The following is a 27,269-nucleotide window of genomic DNA, read 5'->3' on the forward strand; positions in this document are numbered from 1 at the left end:
CAAAAGCAAAGTTCTTCCCCTGGCAGCCAAGTGAAGGCAGGATGTAACTGAAATCTCGGGAGATTACCAGCCCAGCCTAGCGAACTCAGCATTAAAAACCAGTCTTCTGGAGGCTGATCCATGCCTTTTGAAAAACACCAATGTTCCCTCTGATGCTATAGACAGATTTGGAAGTGGAGGAGCCCTTGCTATGTGCTGACACTAACAGTAGCATAAGGCTGGTGAGCTGAGTTGGAGGTGGGGCTTAAACTTCCCCAAAAACTTCATTCAGGCTGGTCACTTTCCTAACTCAGCAATTCTGAGTCAATAGTGACTCAGTGGCTCTTAATGATGAGCTGGTTCACTGCCTGAGGAGAGCAGCATGACCTAGAAGCTAGGCCGGGGACTGCAAGTCAGGACCCCTGAGTTCTATCTCAGTGTTGTCACTGATCTGCCTATGTCATGCACTTAATTGCTCTGTGCCTCAGTTTCCCTAGCTCTAAAATGGGGATGATAATACTCACCTGCCTTTGCAAAGCCCTTTAAGAGCCCTCTGATGGAATGTACTATATAAATGCAAATAGATATTTTAACTTATAACTGTCAGGAAGTGCCCAGTCTGGAGGCCCTTACTGCTATTCTAAACCATTTATACAGGGAGATGAGACAAAAGCAGAGAGAGAATGACTTGTTTAATGTGTCTGAAGACCAGGAAAATTGAAGTGCCCGTTGCCATAGACAGAGTTCAGTTCACAGTACTTGACTCTTCCTCCCTGCTTCAGCCTAGCGCAGTAACTAATCTGAAAGCAGCGCTCCACTCTCACTACATAGGATTGTGATGGAAAGTATAAAATAGTGAAACGGCGACACCAGGTGAATTTCTGCCTGCAATGATGGTTGTACCCAAGAACTACACACAACTGTGGGGAGGGCCCGTTGGCTACGAGTGGGACCAGGGGCCTAAGAGCTGGGATTCCTGGCTTTTGGTCCCAGGGATGCTGTGAACTTGGGCAAGTTGCTTGGTCTCTCTATTTGCCCTTCCTTGACACAGGGATAATCAATAAACATCTACGCTTACTGGGGCAGGGACAATCTTTTTGTTCTGTCTGTGCAGCACCTAGCCCAGTGGGGCCCTGGTCCATGACTGGAGCTCCTAGGGCAAGGGTGGGCAAACTACAACCCATGGGCCACATCCGGCCCGCCAGCTTATTTAATCTGGCCCTCAAGCTCCTGCTGGGGAGCGGGGTCTGGGACTTGCCTTGTGTCTGTGTGCTGCAGTTCCTGGAAGCAGCAGCATGTCCCCCCTCTGACTCCTACATTTAGGGGTAGCCAGGGAGCCCCTGCCCCAAGCACCGCCAATGGGAGCTGCAGGGGTGGCGCCTATGAACGGGGCAGTGTGCAAACTAGAGCTGCCTGGTCACGCCTCTGCGTAGGAGCTGGAGGGGGAAATGCCACTGCTTCCGGGAGCTGCTTGAGGTAAGCACCACCTGCACCCCTGATCCCCTCCCGGGCCCCAACCCCCTGCCTCAGCCCTGATCCACTTCCTGTCCTCCAAACCCCTCGGTCCCAGCCCAGAGCCTCCTCCTGCACCCCAAAACCCTCATCCCCAGAGCCTGCACCCCCAGCCGAAGCCCTCCCTCTCCTCCCCAACCCCCAGCCAGAGCCTTCACCCCCCCCGCACCCCAACCCCAATTTCGTGAGAATTCATGGCCTGCCATACAATTTCCATACCCAGATGTGTCCCTCAGGCCAAAAATTTACCCACCCTCTCCTAGGGGCTACTGCAGTGTAAATAATTGTATGCAATGCCTAGAGACCTTTGGCAAGAGGCTGTGTGGAGCTGGCCAATGTTATTAGCTGGGGCTATGGGAAAAGGAGTTCCTGGAGAGGAGGGTGTGCAGGTCCATCCAGCTGTGGTGCTGCAGAGAGCTCCCTTTACAGTCCAGTTGAGTTCTCCCCTTACTGCTGTTTGTTTTCTCTGCAGGGGCCCCTGGGAGGCAGAAGGCTGGCATGGAGGGGAACTCACCTATGGAGAAGAGAAGAGCCATGAAGGGCATGAAGCAGCATGGCAGGAATGCCAGTAGAAGGAACTTCCCCGCTGAGAGCCCCGAGTCCAGCGCCGACCAGCCTGCCAGAGTGGCTTTGGAGCCAGCAGGGCTGCGAGGGGAACCGGGCAGGACTGCTCGCTCTATTCTGGAGAGCAAGGTGAAGGCTCTGAAGGAGAAGAGGTTGACCGTTAAGCAGGGAGGAGTGGTGTCCCAAGAACGGGCCTCTCCAAAGAAGCCCAAGGTCAGGAAAGGGAAGCTCACGCCAAGTCTGGCAGTGGTGGAGGGGGTCCCCCAGGACGCGGTGGTGGAGCCCGGGGCTCAGATCCGCACCTACCTGACGGATGTGCTGCTAGACAGCCGTGATGATGTGGACTTTGGGCAGGGTGCCAGGGGGACTGTGGCTGCAGACCTTTTCGCCAACAACGTGGGAGCTCTGAAGGCACATAGGACAGTGGGCGTAGGCAGTGCCTTGGGCTGCGGTTCAGCTGAGGAGCTCTGGAGGCTCCCAAGCGCAGGCAGGAACATTCTGGAGAATGCTGACTACTACTCAGAAAACAGGGCCCAAAGGGGCTCCCCAAATGGGCTTTGGGGCAGCAGCTCCACTAGGAATCCTGCTACAAGCAGCCAGAAATCTTCCCTTGAAGACCATGGCAAACCAGCCCCCTTTGGAGAAGAGCTGGCCCAGGCTAGGGACTCAGAGAGCCTCCCCCTGACTCCCAAGGACGATCTGTGTGAGGGGTTAGCCCCATCAGGGCAGCTGTGGAGGACAGAGAGCTGGGACAGCCTTGGCAGCGCTGCGAGTGCCACCAGCGGGCTGTCTCTGGCTGAGCGGGTGGAGAGGAACCGGGCTGTGCTGCAGGAGATGCTGAGCCTATCAAGGCAGAACCGCTCTCCTCTGGAGCCTCGTCGCCACGTGAGGGAAGCACTCACGCTAGCAAAGGATGGAGCCGCTCAAGGTAGGTATTTGATGCAGGAGCATCTCAAGTGTGTGTGATGGGCAGGGGGAGTGTCACAGCCATCTTAACGCTGCTCTGCCACGCACCTCAGTTGGGCTGTGCAGTACCTACCCCTGCTGTACACTCTGAATTACACCGTCTCACTCACCATTACTTACAGATACCCTGCAAAGAAAGCACAACAAATTGGCGTTGTGACCATTGCCCATTTTTGCTGTTTTGGAAAAGAAGGCCTGAAATAAGACGTGGGGGGGACGGGATGAGACGGGACTTGAGCGTTTTTGCTTTTTATTTTTTTTTAATCACAGGCCCTTTCTCCACAAAAAAATGCTACCACTTTAATTAAATCAGTGTATGTTCCTTGTGTGGTCACTTAAATTCAGGGCCTTATCAATGTAGCTTAAAAATGAGGAATGGCAGGCCTGGTTGGAGGCTTGAAATGTGGTTTGCAAGTGTTCCCAGCTCAAAATTGAATCTTTAACAAAGACAGCTTTTCTGTTAAGTGTTTCTCCGGTATTTGAGTTACATACACATACAATCCCATGATTTTACAGTCTAGAAGGAAAGGATTGGCTTTGGGGAATGAGCTCTGAGGTTGGTTTCCAGATGAATGGGATCTGTGGTGAACAGAAGAGCAGGGTCATTTTCATACCCCCTGCTGTACCTGTTGCTGACGTGTGTGACTCGATACGTGTGTCTGTTCTGGGTTACAGAGCTGCTGGTGAATGACCTGGACTGGGACTCCGGGGTCTCGCTGCAGGACTCAGAAGGGTACAGGTAACAGCTGAGAACACTGTGGGAAGGAAGCAAAGATTGCCCCTTCTCCCTTCCCTCCCACCCTATGTATTTTTAAAACTAGCAGGCAATCCCTGGCGGGTCTCTGTCTGGTCCCTGAACTTCCCCCTCCCCCTTAGAGATGGCCTTTCCCCCTCACACGCAAAAGGCCAGAACGAAGGCGCTCTCCCAGGCCAGCATGGGGGAAGCTGGCCCCGCAGCTGCTTGTGTTCAGCCCACTCTGAGGTTCTATGGAGAGCTCCAGTCTGCAGGGCCAGGAATCAGGCAGCTGTTCCCAGCACCCAGTTCTCTCAAAATAGCAATCGCTAAATGTGCAGCGTTCCCTGCCAGTGCCCCCTGCCCATGGATGATTGGAAGCCTGGCACCGCTGAACCAAGGGTGGGAATTGCTTTCGCTGCACTTTGTTTCCTGGCATACACGCTGAGAGGAGCAGATAAAAACATACAGTACTCTTGCTGGAAGCTTTTAACATAACATGACTTTATTTCCAAACTTCAGAACAGTAACACCCAAGAACTCAAAAGCAGAGAGACAAAACAGGCTGCTCCCTAAGACAGAGAAGCACATCTCATCCCTTACTGCAGAGAGGCTGGCTGGCTGCTGATTGACTGCTGCTATGTCCAGATCACACACTTCCTTGTAGCACCCCTCTGCCTTCAAGCAGGAGCAGGAAACCCCTTACGATTTAAAGTGTGTAATTGTAACAGTTTGCAGGACACCACACACTTGAACAAGAAAAAATAACACACACATCTAAACAGAAGGCTAAAAGGAGTAAAGTCTGGGAGAACAGTTAATTCTAGGTTCCCGTTAGCACCAACCTGTATTAGTTCATTATAAACTCTGGGGCAGCTGCATTACAGGACTTGTTCTTCCCAACTGGATCCCAGAACAGCCCCAAATGCTATACTGCTGCAGAGTCCCATGTGTGTTTTACAAGGGGCGGGTCCAGCTGTTCATGGAGGACATGTGTTTCCTCTGAGGACAGGGAGCTCTCAGCAGAGCATGGTAGTATGTTCTGTGCGGGTCTGCCATTAAAACTAGCTTTACCTTGCACTGCTGGCTACCGCTCAGGGGGGCTTGCCAGGGAAACCTGACGAGGAGCCAGTGCTGCCCAATTCAGATATGCATCTCTTTGAGTGACTTTGGCTCTGGGGTGGCAGCTCAGGCCTAGCTGTTGGAGGAACAAACATTGTCAGCAGGAAGGTTTTTGAGGTTTGGATGTGTGTACGCACAAGAGAGGGAGGAGGAGGTGAATGTGAATCCCCTTTTAGACAGTGGGTCAAATGTTCAATAGGGCCTCAAGCTTGTCTCTGTCCATCCATCCGTCCTGCTGGCCCTCATCCCCATAGTATCTGCGCACCTCTCATAGCGCTTTGCAACAATAGAGAAACAGGCTGAGGGGAGGAGACTCTTGCCCTAGATCACCCAGCAATGGAACCCAGGTCTCTTGACTCCCAGTCCTGTGCCCTACCCAGGCCATTCTGCCTCCATGTTCATCTGTGCACATGCAAATCACCAATCCAAGTGGTTTTTAAGCACTATCTCTTAGGAGATCACACTTGTAAGACACCAAGTGCTAGTGCTCAAAATTTGTGTGCTTTAAAGTGCATCCGCAGAGGCCAGGCTTTGAAAATATGGCCCTAAGCTTGCCCAAGATCTGGGCCCAATTGTGGGCCTTGTGCTCCGCATGATCTCCAGGAAGAGGCTGACCCAAACAATCAAAGGCTCGAAGGGGTTAACGTGTGTACAGAAGGGGTGGGAAAGTTTTGTAACTGCTTGTGGTTGGGAGGGAATTGGACTTAAATCTCCCCATGGGCTAGTGCAGATTGTGCAGGTAAGAACCTATAATCTCACTGAACTAATGATAAACTTTAGGGATATGGACTAAAAATGAGAGAGATCCTAGAGTTTGAGACTTCCAGCTGTGTCAGGCTTGTGTGCGTGAGGACGGGAGAGACTCTGTTTGGCCTCCCCTGAGGCAGCTGAGCGGCTGCCCAGCTGTAGTACTGTGCAGGATGATACTCTGGTCACCAAAGGTGGGAGGGATCTGCTGATGGAGTTCACTGTATGATTTGGGCCTCCAGCTGGTGGGGATGTCATGAGTGATAAGAGACCTGAGAGGTTTCATGGGGCGGATGAGTGAGCTTGTGGAATGGCTGGCTCAGGGCAGCGCTGGAGGCATCTCGCAGATCAGTGTTGAGAACAGGGAGGAATTCGGCATGCACTTAATGAGAGAGAATGTCACATTAGTGGGTGTCTCTGCTAGCTAGGGAAATGGACAAGACTTGATGGTGTCCTGACTCTCCCTTCATCCAAAACATTTTATGCAAGTCAAGGGATTCTGCTCCATTGTGTTCTCCAAAGAATGGAGATAGACCATTACAAGTGGGGAATAATACTGAGCTCTCTGCACGCTCAGAGCAAAGGAGATTTGTTATCCCCCTTTTACGGATGGGGAAACAAACGCACATAGCCATGAAGTGACTTGCCAAAAGGTGTCACAGCACATCAGTGACTGAACTGGGAAGGAAACCTTGCTTTTCTCATCATTCTCAAGCTAGTTCTGAAGCCATTGGATCTAACTGCATCCTTAATGGCCTCTACCTGTTTGCTCTTGAGCTTGCCCTGGTAGGAGTCCTGGTTTGACCCCTTGAAGACATCTGCCCAGCAATGTCCATGCACAGATCTTTATTATGGTGGCTGGCCACAAGGGCTTCCTGCACCTACGCTTCTCCCTGGATGGCAATGAGGTCTAGCATCTCAGCATAGCTCCAAGCAGCTGCTCGAGGCATGTTGCAGGATTTCTGGAGTAATACTGCAGGAAAGCTGATGTATTTGAATCCAGAAGCAAATGGACGCATCGATAAACAGAGAGGTCAGTAACCATCATCCACAAGGCCGCGTGGGATAGCAGTTGTAGGACTGCCAAAGTAGTGCATAGCAGCTTTGCGTACACAGGAACAGTAGATTGAACTAACTCAATTCACGCTGAACGTAGCTCACTTTGAAAGAGGATTCCAGAGTTTGCAACAGATGCACAGTTAGGGTATGCAAGTGTTTTCAAGCTGGATTAACTGGACTTTGTCCGGTTTAGCCCCCGTGTAGACAAGCCCTAAAATACTAGGGCCCAAGCTATAAAGAGCCTCATAAATCCAGTAAGTGCCTTGAATGGCAGTGGGAAACCATCTGGAATCCACTGAAGAGGTGGGTATAATGTGCTCCCTGCATACGCTAGCTCCGGCTCTGGAGTGTTCTGTGTGGGTAGTCCCATTCCGCTATGGAGGCTGCAAGGGACAGAAAGGAGCCACGGGCAAAACAAATCCACCCATCAATCAGTAGGAAGCACGATGCGCCCACGGAATGCGCGTCTTGCTCTGAAGCGAGTTGGACGCTGTCGTGTTTCACATGCCTGCCTTCCCCTAGGAAGCCCTGAGCATGAAAGGGTTAATCTGAGATTCTCTGAAGTGACTGCCTGAGCCGATTACTGTAATGGGGGGAGGGGAGAAGGGGATTATGGCAGCAGCCAGGAGGGAAAGCCTGTGCTCTGGAATAGCCTGTGGATCACATGTGGGGCGGGACAGAGCAGGGGGCAGCTTGGAGACCATCTGAAGTGGAAGAATGGGGAGCAATTTTTCCCCAGGGCAGTGCAATGTACAGGGGAACTGGGAAGTGGGTGGGGACAGGCAGAGCGGCCATTCTGGGGATTGTCTTGAGTGCAGCAGCTTAACTAGGTAGCAGGAAGGAAAGCTTGTAGTTTACTGTCCCCGAGAGACTGGGATCCCGTTCCTTTGGAGGTGAGAGTTAACATGTATATCCTAATACAGCCGCTATTGAGAACGTCTTGGATTATTCCCCAGGCAGCTGGGGGAGAAAAGGGAGCTGCATTGCAGTGTGACAGCTGTGGGTGGAGGGGCGGCTGCATTCTCTCTTGCAGTGGAGAGATTGCAGTGCAATCCCTGGCAGGGGGGAGGAGGAAGAAGAGGCTGCACTACAGATCCAGTAATACTCCAGTTGTGGTTTGAGTGCCCAGGGACTGGAGCCTGTAGCCCCAATTACAGCTCGTAAATTTTCTGATTCCAAGTGGATTTAGGCTGCTGCTTCTGGGCAGTCTGTAATGTGACTAAGTTCATTACATGTGGCTCCTGCTATGCTGGTTCCTGCAGAACTGACAGAAATCCGGTGCCTCTAGGCTAGTGAAGTGTTTGAGTTCTGGCTTGGGTGTAGCTGGTGTTCGGGTGTCGCTTTTCTTCAAAGCTGGTTGATCCCTCTCCAGAGTCATGGCCGGGACATGAGAGAGAGGCCCTGAAGAATTCACCCTGGGTCCTACATCCAAAGCAGTGCCTTGCAGGAGAGTGTGAGCAGAGGATGAGGCTGGATGCATTCAACAAACCTGCTAGCTCTTGACCATAAAACTGAGTTTAGTGCATTCATTGAAGGGTCTTGCTAGTCTGGGACATTATGGGTGTCAGCTCAGCTAGTTAAAAGTGGCATTTGATGTGGGCCCACACAGCTGCTTTTTTTCTATGCCAGCCATGGTTTTGTGCCCTCCACCCCATACTCTCTGCCTAACATTGTATATGCTAGGAGTGCATTCTGGGCAGCTATCCCAAGGACAATGGCTGTTTTTCAGCGCCCCTTCCGTTTCTGCCAAGGATTCTGGGAATTGTTACACTCTACCCACAGTCCCCTGCTTCAAGGACAGAGTGGCCATTTGATGTGATGGGGACCTTCCTGGCATGGTAGGCGCTGGCTTTTGAGTGATCGCTTTTGAGCCAGAGCAGGGCAGAAATGGGAACAGTGCCCAGAGTGCTCTCAGGTGTTCCCTGGCGATCCTCTACACTGCTTTAGTGAACTGGGAGGAGGCAGCCTCTGGACAGGGCCAGTCTCTCCCATCGGTGGGACAGTGTAATTCTGCTCTCTTAGCACATGGCACTAAGCAGCCTTACTCTGTCCTCTCTCCTGTTCATGCTGGTGTCGTTTCACCATGGCGCTCCAGGCCATATTTGCCTGTAGGTCCGTGAGTTCTGGGCCTGGGGGCAGTGATTTCAGGGGAGACAATCTGAAGCCAAAAGCGAACGGAAGGAAATGTTAGGGGTGTCAGCCCCAGAGCACTAAGTGGCTAGGGACCTGGTGAGCTGAGAACATAACTCATGTCTGCACAGCATGTGGGCAATGAGCACTCAACCCTGACTATGTGCCACCATTGCTAGCAGCCTAGTCTGCCACGTGTCTGGGTCCTGTAAGCAATTAGCCACATGGTTAACAGATTGTGTGGGAGGGTACTCCGCTGGTAAATTCGTCTTCCTCTTCCCCTCATTCTTTACCACTGAACATCCTCCAGTGCCCTCTCCCACTTGTGGGGCTCCCTGCCATTGGGAACACTTTTCCCCTGCCTGTAAGAGGCTCACTTAGCTCCACGCCCTGGACAGGTTCATGTCCCAAGAGACTGAATTCCCCTTTCACGCTCTCAGATCGGGGGAGGGGAAGCTGCTGTGCACCTACCTGGGAAGATGTAGATGTGCTAGTACATCCCTATCCCTGACCCCATGACCGAGACCAGGGGAAAGCCCCAGTCAGACCCCAGCATGTGTCTGGAGCAGCTGGATGCAGCATTAGATGGGGTGCTAATGACGCTTGCTGGTGAGCTAGGAACCAAGCGTCCCCTCAATGTTTTGGTAGGCAAAGAACCTCTGTGGTGGAACAACCTTTAGTGGGGCATAAGGCGTTGCTCTCCTCCCTTTTCCTCTAGACACACGATCATTGTCTTTGCCACTGGTGGGTTACACTCCAGGTCTTGCTGACACGAAGAGGGACACACCTACCCCTTTCCTCTCCTCTACGGGCTGAACAGCCACCTCTGAGAGGTGTCTTATGGCTGTCTAGAGCACCCATCGCTAGAGCATCAAAGTGCTTCCTGGATCAGTTAAATCTGCAAGCTGAGGTCCCTGGTAGGCTTTGTGGCTCCCCCTGCTGTTCTTGGGAACCTTAGCACCTGACATTTCTCTGCGTGGAATGGGGTGGGGGTGGGAATGGCATCAGCAGTTTAGCTGGAGAGGCTAAGCAGCAGGGCTGAAGCTGGAAAGGGAGATGGGGGTCAAGGGAGAGGAAGGGGAGTCAGATATGCACAGAGGAGGAAAGTGCCATGTATTGCTGTGTACTGCATTGTTTTGCAAAGTAACTCCCCTGTGCACTGGCTCCACAGTATGTAGAGCTTACTAAAAACACAGAGTTCTGTGGCCTCCCAGAAAACTGGACAATTCCCTCCCAACCTGTACAGAGAAGAGAAATGGGCCACAGGCAGGGGCGTTGAGTTGTATGGACCCCTGGTGCCTGGGCTCCAGCAAATTCAGGGCCCCGGCAGGCCTGGATCCACCAATGTTCAGGGCCAGGTCTCTTCCCCCAGCCCCATCTGCTGCCCTCGTGCGCCTTCCCTGGAGCATCCCCCGGCCGCACCTGCTGACCCGCCCGCCTCCCCCAAGCGTCCCTGCCTATTCTGGGCAGTGGGAGGTTGCCCCCTGCAGCTCTGTGCTGCGCTCCCTCAACAGCTGCTGCCAGCTACAAGGGAGCAGCGCCAGGGTCAGGCTGAGGCAGCTGCTGTGCCTGAGGAGGGAGGAAGCACATGGCAGCTCCTCCTGGCAAGTGACTCCAAGGGGGGGTTATCCTGGCTGGACCTTCTGAGCAGCAGCCTGGGGGGGCTTTGGATGAGTGTCATGCCAGGAGGGGGCCGGGGAGGGCTCCCCCTCCCTCAGAGCTCACTGCTGCTGGCGGGGAGAGGGCTGGGGGGAGTCCTCTTCTCTTGCCACCAGCCCCGAGGCAGCCTGCCTGATACACCCCAAACTCCTCAGCCCCACACTCCCTCCTGCACCACAACCCTCTGTCCCAGCCCAGAGCCCGGACCCAGGACCCAAACCCCCTTCCACACCCCCTCCTGCACGCCAACCCCCTGTCCCATCCCAGAACCTACACAGTACCCAAACTCCGTCCCAGACCCCACACCCAAACTCCCTCCCAGAGCCTTAGGCAGGTGTGGGGGGGTACGGGCGGGACTTGGGCCTGTTCTGGGCACCACCAAAATTTATACAAACCTGCCGCCCCTGGCCACAGGGCAACGATCTTGGGCCTTGTTAACCCAGCCAGGGAATGAGTTCCAGAGCCCCTGGAGAATGCACCAGCCTCCTGGTTTAAACTTAGGGACTGTTCGTTCAAGAGCCTCAACTGCTGTGTGGCATGTGGGGAGAGAGGCTTGTCTTGGACAGCCAGGATCCAAACCACCTAGGGCTCTGCAGATCAAGGCCAATCCCTGGACTGCACCTGGAAGTGGACAGGGAGCCAGTGTGACTCTTGGAGAATTGGAGTCAAGTATTCCTATTCGGTAAGAGCACCTCCCAGGTGGACAGATGCACTCTGCGCCTGCCGCGCTGACCACCAAGGGACTTTCCCCAATACCATGTGGGACCATGGGCGGGGCGGGGAAGGGAGGGAAGGAAGCTGTTGAAGGAAACAAATGGTCCGGGCTGAGATGCATTGGCAGAGCTGACTGGGATAGGAGGGGGTGCTACATGTGAGGACTAAGATGCATGGTCGGATCTCGGTGGGGGAAACTAGATAGCCTAGTGCTTGCCCAATGTCTTGGGGTGGCTGACAGCTGGGCTTTGAAGAGAATTGGCCCATCTGTAACTTGTGAACACTCTAGGTGACTGACTGGCAACTAATTGGCCAATGAGCACCAGGATGAGATAAGACTACCAGAGGTCAGTGAGAGGAGGGTGCTCCTAGAAAGAGAAGAGCTCCCAGAGAACAGAGCAGCTGAACTCTGAGGGAAAGCAAGTTGGGGAGGGACTGCCTGACAGCTGGCTGCAGGGCCTCTACATGGTCTCCAGTGCACAAGGGATTAACTTCAGCTCTCCTTCCTCTTCACTTTGCACAGGTGTTGCAGGAATGGGCTGTAAGCAGGGCTGCTGCAGAGAGACAAGGTGGGGAGTGCGAGGTTGATCTCAGGCTGAGAACCTGCCTGTTGCTCTTTTTGTTTCTGCTACCTTTGTTTAGTTCCTATTAGAAAGAGTCCCTCCTGTTGAACAATCCTTACTCCCTGTTGCATCATTTTGTTTCTGCTAAGCCAGTCATCCCCGTAGTTTACAGATTATTGCTATAGTGGCAGTGTGGTCCTGTGCAGAGGGGATTGGGACTCAGCATACCTGGGTTCAACTCCCACTTCTGCTACTGACCTGGCTGGTGACCTTGAAATTGAGTATTTCAATTACCCGTGCCTCAGTTTCCCCATCTGTAAAATGGGGGTAATATTCCCTTTGAGATCTACAGAGGGAAAGCAGAGAAAAGTATTTTCACTTTGACTTATAGTGCAGCATTCTGCTGTTCTTTGGGTAAATCTACCATGCAGCTGAAGTTGTGGAATGTGATGGGCATGCAAAATTGCAGAAATACCAGCAACTCTATCCCTGGAGGACTTCTGCTTTGCTATTTCCAAATATTTAAGGTGACTTATGCAAGAGATCCTTTTGCAGGGTGCTGTGGCGCATTGAAAGCGGTGTAAAAATGACGCACTGTCCCTTTCCAATTCAGGGGCTTTTCTGCTTGCAGACTACGGGTCTCTGTAGAAAATGTGCTGCTAGGCCCAGATCCCGCTTAGCCAGCGAGCCTAGAGCAAGATGTGGGGGGTTGTGCCTCTGTTCTAGGAGGGCAGCCTGCTTAATGGATCTGCTTTTGCGTTCTTGTGTGTAATTGTTCTGAACTCTTAGAAACAGTCGTGTTGCATTGCAACCTTCTATTGCGAGTACATTCTTTTAATCTAACTTCCCCTTATGTAAGCTGGGAATTTAGCAGTCGCAGCCCCGTACTGGCAGAGGGGATGGGTGAACCAGCAGGCCCTCTTCAGCTCTGGCCCATTGGTAAATAGCCACTAGAGGGACCAGCAAAAACCAGTCACTGAGTAGAAGTTTGCCTTTAAGTAAAGGTCAAACTGAGCGGGTGTGGAAAACGTGAGGGTGCATTTAATGTGGCTGAAGGTGGGCTCCTTGTCCAGGTTTTCAGGATATTTGGCCTCAACCTGGCTTAGGCCCCTGAGAGCTGCTGCATCCACTTGTAAGGCTGCTTGGGGAATGCTCCCGTCCTTCCTCCTCCTGTCTCTGGCCAGGTCTATCACTGTGTCTTTGGAAGCAGGCGCCCATGCCTGGCTTGTGAGAGCCCTGGCTTCTCCTAGTGGTGGCGTAGGCTGCCCTCTAATGCTGGCTTGCAGGCCTGCAGTGGGTCTGAGGCTGGACCGTGGGTTGTTTTTCCAGGCAGAGCCACGTCGTCCTCGTCGCTGTTAAATCACTTCTAATCCTTGTTATTTTTTTCTAATCCCCCCGCCTTGCTCCCCACTGGCCTGGCTGCAGGGCCTTTGTTCCCACTCAGGAGCTTGAGCTGAGCCCCAGGCATGAGCAGGCCAAGCAGCTGCTGCAAAGAGCCCGCATGAAGGCCAGGACGAGCCCTCTCCGAGCCAGCCACGACATCCTTCCTGCTGTTCCCCAGGCCAGGCGGTGAGTGCAATGCCTCAAATGTCCATCACGGCTCCAGGGAACGCCAGGGGGAGGGAGACCTGTTTCTATTGCCAGTCTCCTTGCAGGATTCTTCTGCTTTTCTGCCTCACTCGCACTTTTAAGCATGTATGGAAATAGAACCAGACTGTGATCCTCGCTCTCACGCATAGGTGCTGGAACTAGAGAGCTAGGGGTGCTGCCTCACCTCTAGCTTGAAGTAGTTTCCATCATATATAGGGTTTACAGTTTGGTTCAATGGCTCTCAGCACCCCCACTATACAAATTGTTCCAGCACCCCTGCTTTCATGTAGATGCAGACACACTGTAGGCGTTCTGTAGCCCAGTATTTCTCACCTACCAGTCTGTGGACTGGCGCCAGTCCGTGAGATCTCCCTGACACAGTTTCAGAAGGCAGCAAGCCGGTTCCTGGTATCAAAAGAGTTCAGAGACACTGCTGTAGTCCACTACACCACATAAACAAATATAACATGCACAGCAGAAGCCTGTTACACTTTTACCGTACACATGCTCCATGCGTACCGGATAGACACACACAATGGATCACACACTAGTGTTGGCTCTAGAGGATTTGAATGGAGTGTCATTGTTTCATTTTATGATGACAGAGGCACCAACTGCAAGTTCGTGGCTCCCTGAGATCAGTTTATTTCACCAACGATATAGAAAGGTCTCCCTTTGAGTAAAATAAACTCAAGAGCTGCGGAGAATGATAGTTCTGGCTTGTGAGGTTTCAAATTGTTAGTCTCTAAGGTGCCACAAGTACTCCTTTTCTTTTTGCAAAATTTGTTTGATTTTGTTCCACACTAGAACACAAACAAACCCTTTCACGTTTTCACAAAATGGAAATGGAGTTGAAATGTCTGTTTTCTGAGTGAAAAGTTAGGTTTTTGATTCACGTCTCTCTTAAGGTGACCGCAGAGTCCACCCTGTACCGGCAAAACCTTACTACTGAAAACTTTGTTGAAATCAATAGTGTATTTTGAGAGTTTTATCCAAAATCTTCTAACCTGCTCTAATAAATACATAGCAATAGAGAGAGTCACCCTGCAACAAACCCACCTCTGATTATAGATAACCCATGTGTATGTCTGTTAACAATCCCTCACAAGTGATGTGGGCTTGGGAGATTCTGCTGGTCAGCTCCGTGCCTCTGCCTGAGTGAAAGTGAATAGGGGTTAATTGAATCACTTTAACCATGAGGTGGAGGGAGCATCCCTCATGCTCACTGAAGACTATTGTATATAGGAATCAAGACTAAGCTAGTGAAGGGAGCTGGGAAGGGAAAAGCAGGCTAACCAGGCATGACATGTTTATTCTCTGTGCTTTAAGTGGAAGATCAGCGATACTGCTTTAGAGTTCAGACTGGCATCTGTGAATTGATAAGTGTGGCTCAGTTCTTATTTGCACACACATCTTGGGTGAAATCCCACCCCAGCTGCTGCAGATTCTGTTACTCTGCCCAAAGACAGCTCTGGGGGCAGTTAACCCCCTGGTATGGTAACAGCTTATCACTAAGGAAATCTCGATTCCTGACACACAAGGCAGCTCAGCGTCTCTCCCCCCACTTTCTTCTCTCATGAGTGGCAGTGGTGGGGGTGTTGTGTTCGAAATGGCCCAAGCCAAATTCATGCCAAAGACCCTCCGACTTTCCTCCTTTATAATCTTAATCCTTCAAGGCCTGTTGTCCCAGTCACCTCTGAGGGAACCTGGCCACACCGCTCCCTTATCTGTTGAAGAGGTCAGTGTTGAGCCATGTGTCAAGACTACCTTTCCTGAGGGCCCAGTGTGCTCCAGCCCCCCTCCCCCACACACCTCCCTAGGCCAGCAGAGTCTAGATCCAGGCATAAAAACAAACACAGGTTCCCTGCATATTGCTGCCTAGCCCGGCCCGTAGGGCACCCCCATATCTATCCTATCCGTTCATATTGTGCTGGTGCTCCTGCTCTCCTCTGTACTTAACACAGATTGATTTACTGATCTGAACAGCACCTGGACTGAGTTTGCACCCCATTGGCCTTTAGCCCTTAACCCATTGGTCCCTTAAGATTTTCTGTCATGGTTTCAGTGGGATTTTCACCATGGGCACTGGACTTATCCCCTTGGCTCTTGGTAGCAAAGGAGGGAAACTTGTTCCAAAGGGGGTGATTTAAGGTGGATGTAGTTGCCTCCTGGGGAAAGGGAGGTGGGCTGGGCGAGGCACGAGTCCTGACCCTGGGGCCTGGAATCACTCAGATGGACAAGGGTCCATTCCGCAGGGTGGAGCCATTTGTTTTCCCAGAGTATGCTAGAGTGGCAGGACTCCCCTGCAGGAATAAAAGGGGAGGAGTGACTGGCTGGCAACTCCATAACCGTCCTCTCTGTCCTTGTGTTGCTGTATTAGGGATGCCGGCGGGAGCACTTCTCCGGATCTGAAGAAGAGCTATGCTCTGAGGGATGGGGAGGCCCAGGCCAGTGGGAACCTGAGTGACTCCTCCAGTGGGGAATCCAGCTGTGGGCAGCCCAGAAAGCGAGGGCTGTCTCCATCCCGTGTGCGCTTTGAGGACGAGTCTCTCCGGGATGCCGAAGTTCGCTATTTGGAGAGGTTGCAACTGCGTCAGAAGCGGGTCTTGGACTCAGTCCTCTTAACTCTGGGCCAGAGCCCACTGGTCTCCAAGCCAGATCTTTCAGATTACATCAACGGGGACTTCCACCGCAAGGAGAGCAGGGTCAGTAAAGCCATCAAGGAGCAGCAGAACTGTGGGCAGGCTGCAGGGACATCTGCACACCTGTCCAGCAGGGGGCGCTCTGAGAAGGCTGGGCCCATTGTGCTGAGTGCAGAGGGGAAGTGCAGAGCCTGTGGCTCCTACCTCAGCGGCTCAGCAGCTAATCAGAACATGGAAGTCAGGGCTGATCAGACTGTTAAGCCCCTATCGGAGGGCCACAGTGCAACTCAGGAAAACAAAATAGACAGCACCGGGACTGAAAGTGGGGAGCCAAGAGGAAGGACTTTGGGCCCGAGGGGGTCTCCCCTCTGGATTCTCCCCTCCCGGCAGCGCATTCACACAGAGCGGATCAAGGAGACTTATATCGGGGCTGTCACATACATAGACGACGTAGACTCAGCTCTAGACAGCACCGACACGTCTGACAGCTGCAGGACTGACAGTGAAGACGCTGGGCCAGGGAGCTCCTACACCAAGGGTTACCAGAATGCCAGAGGCCGCTGGCCTGGGGGGCACCAAGCTCCTAGGGGAACATGTGCTCCGGAGAAGGACATGAGGGGCCGGAAGGTGGGGCAGGAGGAGTGCAGGGTAAATGGCAGCAGTGGAGGGGCCAGGGTCTCTGACAACGTGCTTGATACTGGCAGGGCTGTCATCAGCGAGAACATCAGTGAGGAAAGAAACTTCAGCTTGCAGGACACCCTAGCGCTAAAAGAGGGTCAGGTAACCAAGCCAACAGCCAATGGGGTGGAAGCACTTTCCAAAGGTGGCCAACTCCCAGCTGCACCTCGGCTGGCTGGAAAGAACAGTGGCTGGTGTGATGCAGTGCTCGGCCCCGTCCAGCAGGGGCACATCCATCCTCCACTCCCTGCCCAGGGTCAGCCATCAGCACCGTCAATCCCAAGCAAAAGAGGCACACTGGAAAGCTCTGCCCCCACCCCTCAGCCAGCCAACAACTTAAGCCAACCCAGCTCGGCAACAGGCATCTCCCAACAACAATCAAAGCAGCGGGCACCATGCTACAGCTTGCTGGCTCGGGTCCCCGCCCCGCCGCTGACTGGGAAAGCTTCCTCCCCTGGGCCTTACAGGAAGGCTTTCCTGACTGGTAGCTACAGGCTGACAGGGCATGAAACTGGGCACCTGGACCAGACCAGTGACCTGGTGACTTGGCCCACTTCTCCTCCCGGCAAGCGTGGGTCTGTGGAGGAGCAGGAAAGCCAGCACAGCCCGAAAGTGCTTTCCAAGGACCAACTCCTGGCCTTGTCCACCAATAACTGCAACAACACACGGGCCAAGCGTCAGCATGATGGCCAGGCTGCCAGCCTGGCTCTGAGCCATGGAGAGCGGGCCGTGAGTGTCCAGAAACTACCTACTTCCTTGGGAGAGAGTAAAGGTAAGATGGGCTTAGTGCTGCTGGCCTCCATAGTGACATGGCTGTGTTATGCCTATGCTCCGTGCACTGAGCTGGCTTCCCATTGGGGTCTTGTAAGCATTGTCTGAGTGGAGACCTGGCCACGTCCCTGCCTGTTCTCGGGACAGGTGAGCGAGCTCTGGTGCTCCTGCAGACAGTCTCAAGATCTGAACTCTACAGCAAGGGAAGCAGCGGGCTCTTGGAGCAGAGATTCTTCACTGGTAGAACTTGCCTTCCCTCTGGCAGCTCATCAACGCCTGAACTTGCTGGTCATCAGGCTGCGGTGCCAGGTTCACACATTTGATGTGCTTGGGGATAAGACTCGGGGGGGAGGGCGTGTTCCATCAGCCAGGTGAGGCTGGCTAATATGGGAATGGCGCTGGTTGCTGCCCAATCCAGGACAGATGTTAAAGAACTGGAGGGGGCAGAGCGGGGTTACTGTCATCCAGATGAAGGGAGAGTCCCAGGTGCATGGCATGAGTCTGCTCAGCCAGCTGAGATGGGAGCCACCCACTGCGGGGCAGGACAGGCTTTGGGAATGGGTATCTGGGGAGAGACTAGATCCCCCAAATTAAAAAGTGTCACGTGTCACTTGAGGTCCTGGCAGCTCCATTTCAATGGGGATCTAGGAAGAGTAATGAAAACTATCCCTGCTCCTACAGTACAGTGGGTCCAGCTGAGTGAGGTCTGCGTCCCTGCTGACTCCAATAACTCGGTCAGACTCGCCTTCCTGTCCAAGCCTGTTTCTGAACCAGCCAATAGGTGCTCGTCTGACTCTGTTGCTGTTATGATAGGTCCATCCTCGGCAGCTGCTCCCTCTGCCGCTCCCAGTGCCATCTGCTCAGCTGGCATCACCCTCTCCCTGGCAGCTGAGGAGACCGACCCCCCCCAGGCCGGTTCATTACCCAGTGGGGAAGTGCCAGTGTCTGGGTCAGAGCAAGCAAAGCGGTTCACGGAAGGGAGGTGAGTAAATATACAGCAAGCTCCCTGCTCTGTAACCACATCAGTGGAAGGGCTCTGAGTGGCTGGGCATTGGGCTGACTCCTGCATCTGTAACCTGCACAGCTCCTTCTGTGGCTGCAGAAGTTAGCAAGTAACGGCCCTCAGGGTCTACGGGCAGGCTTGTGTTCTGCCTGGTATACAGAGTGATGCTTGTGACCACAGAGATAGCAAACAGAAGAGAGAGACTGGCAACCCATGCACTGGCAGCTCCGCCTGGCAGTGGGGTTGTCAAAGCATGCAGGGGTGTAGCAGTTAGGTTCCCAGGCCTAAGATGGACCTGTCTGCTGGTAACGAGGCGCTGTGCATATATAAATGCCTGTCATCCCCTGGTCCCCCTTCAGAGGGAGTTGGGAACAGCTGTTTGACCAAAGGGGGTCAGCAACCTTTCCATCCTCCAGATCTGCAGCCTTTCTGCTTCCCTGGCTCTTTGTTTCCCCAGCTGCTGCTAGCAGGATAGCATGGCTTGCTGGCTGGCTGGCACAGCTGTAGCTGCTAATTGGTGGGGAGCCAGCCTGCCAGTATTAAACCTTCCCCTGCTGCTTCTACTCTCCCATCCACCTACCTGCCCATCTCTCCTCCTCTATCAGCCTCTCCCTGGTGTCCCTGCCCTCCCTAGAGCTGGCCAGAAACTTCCTGTTCTCCACTGTGACTTCCCGCAAAAGCTGCTGCTGCCACTGCCCAAAATACCCCCCCCCAGCCAGCATGCATTTCCCCCCTTCCTGTCCACATCCCAGAATGCTAGAAATAAATAATACTTCAGTGAAGACATGAAGGGGTTAGTTGTACCTGATCCCAAGTCATGGTATTCATTGTAGACCCAAATGGATCTCTGTTCAGCATCGAGAGGTTTTCAGTGCCCCCAGTGCTGGTACTGTGGTGTCTTTGCCCTTTTCTTTGTGCCCTTTAACAAAAGGCTCTTCCCAGCTTCTTCCATCCCAAATGTTTTTCTTTGTTCTCTACCACTCCTCCCCAAACTGTAGTTTCTGCCACTTAGTTTAACGGCCAGTGTTGCTCCTTCAGGCCTGGGAAAGTTTGAAATTTACCTGGGGGTCTTTCCACACTTTGAACAGCCCACCCTGGTGTGGGGTAGGAAACTGGAGCCAAACTATGGTGGTCTCTTGTAGCAATGGCAATTTAAAGCACAGTGATAGTCTTACTCATACACCTGCCTGCCCATAGGAGAGGCCACCTCTCCCTGCATGTACCCATACTGCTTCCATTCATTGCTGTCTGTCAACAGGGCCCGCCACAGACCTTTGTGAATAGTACCGTAATCCCACCCAGGTGTTGGGTTGCTTGCAGGTTAATCCAGGTGCTATCAGGCATGCATGATGGGTGTGGTTTGTGCAGGGAGGTGTATTCTTAGCAGTTCCCACTGAAATGTCACCATCATCTAGTCTATTATCCTGGGACCAACATGGCTACAGCAGCATCACAGTCATCACTAAGGGGCTTGTAGCTGAGCTTTGATGACAGGGTGTCAGGAGATATGGGTTGTATTCCCATCTGCCTCTGACTCAGTGACCTTGGTCTGTAGTGATGGGGGCTGCACTCTGGGATTCCCCTCCAGATGCTGACCAGCCACAACTCCAGGGGAAGTCACCGTGCGAGGCACGTGTTCAACGTCGCTGAAAACCTGGCTTTTCTCTCCTCCAGTAGCACGGGGATCATTCTGATCTACCTGTGGCTGGGCAAAGAGCCAAAGAGGGGAAACACTGGGACAAGGAGCTGCGGAGGGGTCAGACTTGTGGAGACTGCGTTTGGATGAGGAGCCTGGGAGGAAGACTGGGACCCAGTGCAAAGGGCAATGGGGGTGGGGGATGACTGGAGGCCAAATGGATTGGGGAGAAACATATAAGTTGAGGAGCTGGGAGTGGGAAACTGAGACAGGCTGTGCAAGGAGACTGGGACGTGGATGAGAAGCCTGAGGAATGGAGACTGGGACTAGCTATGAGGAGAAGGGGATTGGGACCAGGAGCTGGGGTGGGGAACAGAACACAGACAGGCTGTAAGGGATGGGGCAGAAGGGGTTCAGCATGGGGGGTCAAACAGAAGGGTCTGACAAATAGAGCACCCTCCCATCCACAGCCTGGATGGGAATTTGCTCTGATGTCAGCAAATATCTGTGAAACCCACTGGCAAAGTGCACGTCCTCTGCCTCTAGTCTGCAGAGAGGATGACAACCTACTACTGCTATCAGTTACTCTGTTAGTTTAAATGGCAGAGATCTGTGATGTGAATCTAAAGGTTCCAACCCTGCTGATGAACTGTGAGGGTGTCTGTGTGACTCTGGGATAGAATTTGTTTTTTTGGCTTGTTTTCTAGAACCTAGGAAATTACACTCACAAAGTATGTTAAAAGAATGTTGTTCAAGTTGTAAAGTCAAGGACTCAAAAGTTAGAAATTCCAGAATTAAAGCAATCTTAATGTGGCCCCCTTGTGCGCATGCATTATGTTAGTCTTTAATTACATGATTCCATGCTACTGTTTCCACAGGACCCTTGACTTGTTCAATGCACAGGATGAACTTGCTTCTGGGGGTGAATCCTAATTGTATAGTGATGTTGGAAGGTGTGTAGTGAATGAGGAAGAGAGGATGGTCTTATGGTTAAGGCAGTTGAATAATGTCCTGGAGAATTGGATTCTATCCCTGCCTCTGACAAAGAGTTCCTATGTGATGCTGGGCAAGTGAATTCAGTGTTCCTCAACCGATAGGTCTAAGTTCCCTCTAAGCTGTGTGGCTGCGCAGCTGCCTATTAAGCCCCGTGCAGGGGCTCAGGGCTGCAGTGGGGAGAGGTGCCCCTCTCCACCTGCCCTAGTGCGGAGCTGCTGCGGCCGGGGGAGGAGCCCCTTCCTCGGCCCAGTCCAGTCCCACCAGAGCTGCCATAGCTGGGGAGAGGCGCCTCTCCCTGCTGGCCCCAGCGTGGACCTGCCTCGGCCCGGGGAGGAGCCCTTCCCTCAGCCCGGCCCAGGTCCGCCGGAGCTGTTGGGGAGAGGAACCCCTCCCTCAGCCCAGCCCTGCTGGAGCTGCTGTGGCTGGGGAGAGGCACCTCTCCCCTGGCCAAGAGCTGCTGCCTCAAGAGAGGGCTGCAGGGAGTCATCTCTTCCCACCGCAGCCCCAGGGCAGCCTGCACCCCAACCCCTGTACCCCAACCCTCTGTCTCAGCCTCCTCCCACAACCCAAACCTCTCATCCCCAGCCCTACTCCAGAGCCCTCAGCCCCCCACATCCCAACCCTCTGCCCCAGCCCTGAGCCCCCTCCCACACTCGGAACCCTTCGGCCCCACCACATGAATTTTGTTATGTGCACCAATACGAAGGTGATGTCACACATCACCTCCATATTGGTGCACATAACAAAACTAATTCCGCACATGAATGTAAAAAATTAGCGGGAACACTGGCCACAGCCCCTAGGAGAGTGGGAAGAGTCCTGAAAGGCAATCGTGGGGAGGAGCGGGGGGGTGTGGCATTGACTATTTTATTAGTCTAAAGCAAAGACAATCTTACTCCCCACACACTCTTACCCTTCAAGGTCAAGATCTCTGCATCTCTCAGCTGCATCTGGAGTCAACAGGAGTTGTGTTGTGAACATACAAAGTGCCATATAACACCAAGTCCTCTGAAAAATCAGGTCCTAGGGGTCTCAAATTTGGCACCCAAAATTAGTGGACATCTTTGACGTTAATCTCTCTGCCTCATTTTGCTCTCTCTGTCTGTCCCCTGTCTGTAAAATGGGAATAATACCACCTCATCTCACAGGGGTGTCGTGGAAAAAAAAACAATTAGTGTCTGTAAAGCACTCTGATACTGAAGTGATGAGCACTGTAGAGAACCCACGAGGAACTTACTAATTCTGTCTTCAGACCAGGGTTTGAATAGTGTGGAGTAAATACAACCTGGAGACACTCACTGAACAGTGAGGCTAAAACAAAATGTTGAATAGATGCTAGTTAAATTAACACCACCCATCCTGTGTGCTGAATGAGGCAGGGGCCCCATGACGAAATAGCATATGACCGAGTAATTAAGTGTGCACAAGGGAGCCAAATCAAGGTTGCCCAGGCAACATTCATTTTGCCAATTCCTAATTTTTGAGTGTTTTACTTTGCAACCTTAATATAATGTTATTGTAATGCAGATTATTTGTGTGTAATTTATTCTTACATTGTACAATATTCTCCATTAGTCCTTGTGATCTTTCTCACGAGGGGAGTCTGGATGTTTTACTCATGGCAGGTTAACAGTCTAGTTTAAAACGTTTACTTTGAAATACACTTGCCTCTTAAAAAAAACCTGTTTTTTTTTCCTCTGGGTTTCCCAGAGCTGATTTTCATTTAAGTTAACCTCCCCACCACCACCCCAGCCAGTTTTTAGGAACTGCATAGTTTACAGGGCTTAAAAGCCAGAGAAAGAATTGACACAAACCTCAAGGATTTCTTTTCACTAGCAATTTTGTGTGTGCTCCACTTCTGTTCCCCAAGCTGCAGGTTTGAGACTGAAGAATCTGGTGGTTTATGGTTTCTGCCCATTCATGCATTTTTTTTTAATTTTGATCATGCATAATTCTCACCCCTGTGTAGACACCCAGCAGAAACCAGGGGCTGACATTGTTTTCATAGCTAGAGTCTGTGCACCAAAGCCACGCTAAGGGATTTTTCCATTCACTGTCACTCAGGGGAGCCACTTTATTTCCTTTTTACTCTGTATTTTTTACATTGCAACACTGGTAACATCTACGGCTGCTCTTCTTGGGTTTTAGAGAATGTAGTGCTGGAGAAAGTCCTTCCCTGTCAGAACACATGGACAGTGGCTGTGTAGGCTTTCTTCTTGCTGCTGTGCCTTGCTGGCACTGCCACATGAGAAGGAAGTTCTGCCTTTCTACTGAGATGGCCAGGAAGGTGCCATTTGTACTCAGTGGCTTTGGGAATATGGACACCAGTTTATTAAGAACTGGACCCGTCAAGTCATTTCACACAAGCCACCAAATACATCCACCGGGCCCTGTGTGCATGTGTCTTTGCTGCAGGATTCTGCTGTGCCACTTGAAGTTGATGTGTTGATGCTCTTAGTAAAACAGACCTCCCACTTGCTGTTCTCTCTTATTGGAATCTAATCCAGTGTTTGCTCTGGGCCTGGCTGCAACCTCTGACATCTCTATTGAAATGGAAACCCCTTGTCTTTTAGCAAACCACTGGATGCCCACCCAGAGCCAAAGAAGCCATCAGCCTCTGCAGCGAGCAGGAAAGGAGGGGGCTCTTCTGCATCGGGGCTGAAAAAGTTCTTCTGCACCCTCAGCCAGAGCACCAAGCAGAAACTGGGCAGGTTCCGGTGCTACAGCATGGATCAAATTCCCCCCGAGGCGCCAAACCTGGCTCCATCCCCAGAAGCCACAGCAGATGCCACTGACTGCTCTAATTTGAAGAAAGCACCTTCCCTGCAATCACTGCGCCTGGTGAGTCCCAAGCGTGACTCTGTACGTGCTGCAGGTCTGGCAGTTGTGAGACCCTTGACAATGGAGGCGGAACACAGGGTCTGTGCGTGGCTTAGACTAGACAGAGCGCTGTGGAATATAGCGTAGTAGGGAACAATCCTGTGCTGGGTGTGACTTCCAGCTCTTTGACCATGGGCAAGTCACTTTACTTCTCTGTGCCTCAATGTTCCCTTATGTAAAATGGGAGTTAGGACGCTTACCCTCCTTCCTAGAGGAAGCTCATTGAGATCTTTGGAAGAACAATGCTAAATCATCATAATTGCTAGGTTTTACAGCAACCTGCACCACTGGATCCCAAAGCACTTTACAAAGGAGTACAGTATCATTATCCTCATTTTACAGATGGGGAAACTGAGGCACAGGGGGAGACGGGACTTAACCAAGATCAGCCAGTCAGTCAGTGGTAGAGCCAGGAATAGAACCTAGGTCTCCTGGGTCCTAGTTCAGTGCTTTACCCACTAGACAACGCTGCAGAGATGTACTATTTAAGTCTGACATACTCTGTTATTTCCTTTGAAGAGTATGCAGATTGCTGCAGCTTGAATTGACTTTGAGAGCGCGTTGCACTAGCATCCTTAAGCTCACCCCTGTCCGTTCACGTCCTGCCAGTCTGCCTCTGCTTCACTGTGTTGTGCGCCAGACTGCGGAGTGAGGCTTACAAGAAAACTGGTCAGCACAGCTGAACCTGTGCCGCAGGCATAGCAGAGGGGACGAGAAGAGCTGGGGAAGTGTAACAGAGTAAGGTAGATGAAGATGGAAGAGTGTAGTGGGGGTGGGGAACAGACAACAGAGGGCACGTGTGCGCGTGCATAGGTCACTCAGGCTGGGTTCAGTCACGCTTTCTGCATAGTCCTGGTTGATTGGGCCTTTTCAGGGTCAGACAGACCCAGGCCCAGGAGGGCACTGGAGCTGGGTGGGAGGTCTATAAACTAATCTGTTTGCAGCCTTTAATTATATGGAGTTGAGATACTGATCCAAAAATGAAGTCCCTTTGCTAAAGCAATTGGCCCAAAGCCCCTCCAGTCCCACTGGGGCCCTGTGTAACATTGCTCCCAACAAGCGCTGAGCAGTCCAGGGTGGCTGAGGGAATTTTATGAAAGCAGGCTTCATCAGACTCCTTCAGGGGTGCACGGTTTCTGAGCTAACCTGGAAGGTGTCAGAGTTGTCTTCAAACACCATTAAATCTGTGCTTACTTGTGATTATAAAAGCAAGACAGCCCAGTGCTTCTTTGGAAGGCATTGATCATAGATTCATAGAAATGTAGGGTCGGAAGGGACCTCAAGAGATCATCTAGTCTAGCCCCCTGCACTGAGGCAGGGCCAAAGAAACCTAGACCATCCCTTACAGGTGTTTGTCCAGCCTGTTCTTATAAAGCTCCAATGATGGGGATTCCATGGCCTCCCTTGGAAGCCTATGCCAGAGCTTCACTGTCCTTATAGTTAGAAAGTTTTCCTAATATCTAACCTAAAGCTCCCTTGCTGCAGATTAAGCCCATTACTTCTTGTCCTACCTTCAGTGGACATGGAGAACAATTGATCACAGTCCTCTGTACAACAGACCATAATATATTTGAAGACTGTTATCAGGTCCCCACCCTTAGTCGTCTTTTCTCAGGACTAAACATGTCCAGTTTTTTAACCTTTCCCCAGAGGTTGGGTTTTCTAAACCTTTATCATTTTTGTTGCTCTCCTCTGGACTCTGTTTATCCCCATCTTTCCTGAAGTGTCGTGCCTAGAATTGGACACAGTACTCCAGTTGAGACCACACCAGTGCCAAGTAGAGCGGGATAAGTATCTCCCAGGTCTTACATCTGACACTCCTGTTAGAACACTTCTCTTAATACAGCGATGCTGGGGAGATGGAAGAAACAGGGATTTTTTTCTTCCTCTGTTGATATTTATGGTTTTCAGAGGGTTCAAGAGGATTTGGGGTTTAAAATGCTGGTCACTTGGGAGCTCCCTGAGCGTCCCCTTCTGGCAAAAGACACTTTTGCCTGGATTTTCTCCAAGAACTACTTCTGGTTTTCAGTACTCTCATTCTCCCACTAGGTGTCACCCTTCTGCCAACTGAGGAAAGCCTCTTCAGTACAGAACCTGCATTCTCTCCTGGGCAAGTCTGACCGTTCCAGCGTTTACCTGGAGGGCAAGCCAGGGGAAAGCAAAGCAGCTGACAGGTAGGAATGTGGGAGGGCCAGGGGCACTCCCAGTTCACCCCACTCCAGATCTCTGCTGATGTGTAATTGTTCTGAGAACACTTACGCTACCGATCTGTGATGCAGGTTGCAGCTGGCTCTGGGTGATAGTGTTCTACGTTAGTCTGTAATACAAGTTTATTCTACTAGTGGTGATGCCAGTGCAGTAGTAAATAATTGATTATTGAGCTCTGGCTATGTGCTTGGTGCTGCACAAAGTCTGGTGTGAGATAAGGTCCTTGCACACTGAGCAGTTCTGTTGCAAACTAGTGTGGACATAATTTTATTTCAGGTACACTGGGTTGTGTGCGGTTCTTTTTGGGGAGGTTCTGGTAAGGAGCCAAGCTTGGGCCTGTCTGTAGAGGGTCTGAATGTGTTGAGGGAGGAGTTTTTGGTGCATGAGGCAGCTTCGAAGAAGGTGCCAGTGTAATAAGGGTGATACACAGGAGTGCTGGGAGGAGTGTCTATTGGCTGGCCCATGCCAGGGCTCAGTCTCCACTGGGTACTGTGACATCCGGGGAAAGAGCAAGAGGGGCCTAGAAACCCTTTAGGAGATTGGGTGTGGGGGGACAAACAGGGGGAAATGAAAGCGGAGATGCAGGCAGGGCCTCAGAGGGGAGACCGGGAAGACAGATTGTCACTGTGATGCCAAAGGGCTGGCAGGGGAAGCCAGCAAAGGGGGCTGAAGAGGGATATGATACTCTGAGTGGGAGGAGAGGTAGATGCAGCACTTGAACCCCAAGGCACATTTAAATGCCATAGAAATTACTTCACCGCCACGGTGCAATCACCTCTGGGCTGGATGCTGGCAGACAGCACAGTACTGACGGCATGGGGGATGCTTGAGCCAGGCACAGCGGGGGAGACTCTTATACTTGCAAAATGTGCTGCTGGATTTTTAATGTCTGGGCAGAACAGACAGGACCCTAGTTCCAGACAGTCTGAAAGACCTAGCACCTGCTTGGAATTCTGCCTAGCTGCCTCCAAAGGGCGAGTTACCCTTGAGGAGCTGGCTCCAGGAAGGCCTTGCAAACTTCATGCCTAGATTGCTAAAACCTCCATTCTGGGAGCAGTGGAGAACGGCAGACGCAGAACTCTGATTCGGAAGCAGCTGCTTGTTAGCGTGAGCGCTG

The 27,269-nt window shown here is 52.0% G+C and overlaps 1 protein-coding gene across 4 annotated transcripts in view; it reads left to right on the forward strand.

Annotated features, from left to right (window-relative positions):
• The window catches only part of KIAA1614 (KIAA1614 ortholog), a 42,506-nt gene that overhangs the window by 10,408 nt on the left and 4,829 nt on the right, over positions 1-27,269 (forward strand). For all 4 annotated transcript variants that reach the window (XM_038414985.2, XM_043491390.1, XM_038414983.2 and 1 more), the window contains 7 exons: positions 1,964-2,983; positions 3,697-3,760; positions 13,174-13,317; positions 15,719-17,430; positions 18,243-18,411; positions 23,638-23,905; positions 25,994-26,118. In XM_038414985.2, the coding sequence (XP_038270913.1) occupies positions 1,990-2,983; positions 3,697-3,760; positions 13,174-13,317; positions 15,719-17,430; positions 18,243-18,411; positions 23,638-23,905; positions 25,994-26,118 (3,476 nt within the window). In that variant the 5' untranslated portion in view covers positions 1,964-1,989. The remainder of the gene's footprint in view (positions 1-1,963; positions 2,984-3,696; positions 3,761-13,173; positions 13,318-15,718; positions 17,431-18,242; positions 18,412-23,637; positions 23,906-25,993; positions 26,119-27,269) is intronic.

Source organism: Dermochelys coriacea, chromosome 8 (genome assembly GCF_009764565.3).
Source record: "Dermochelys coriacea isolate rDerCor1 chromosome 8, rDerCor1.pri.v4, whole genome shotgun sequence".
In the NCBI taxonomy this organism is placed as follows: Eukaryota; Metazoa; Chordata; order Testudines; family Dermochelyidae; genus Dermochelys; species Dermochelys coriacea.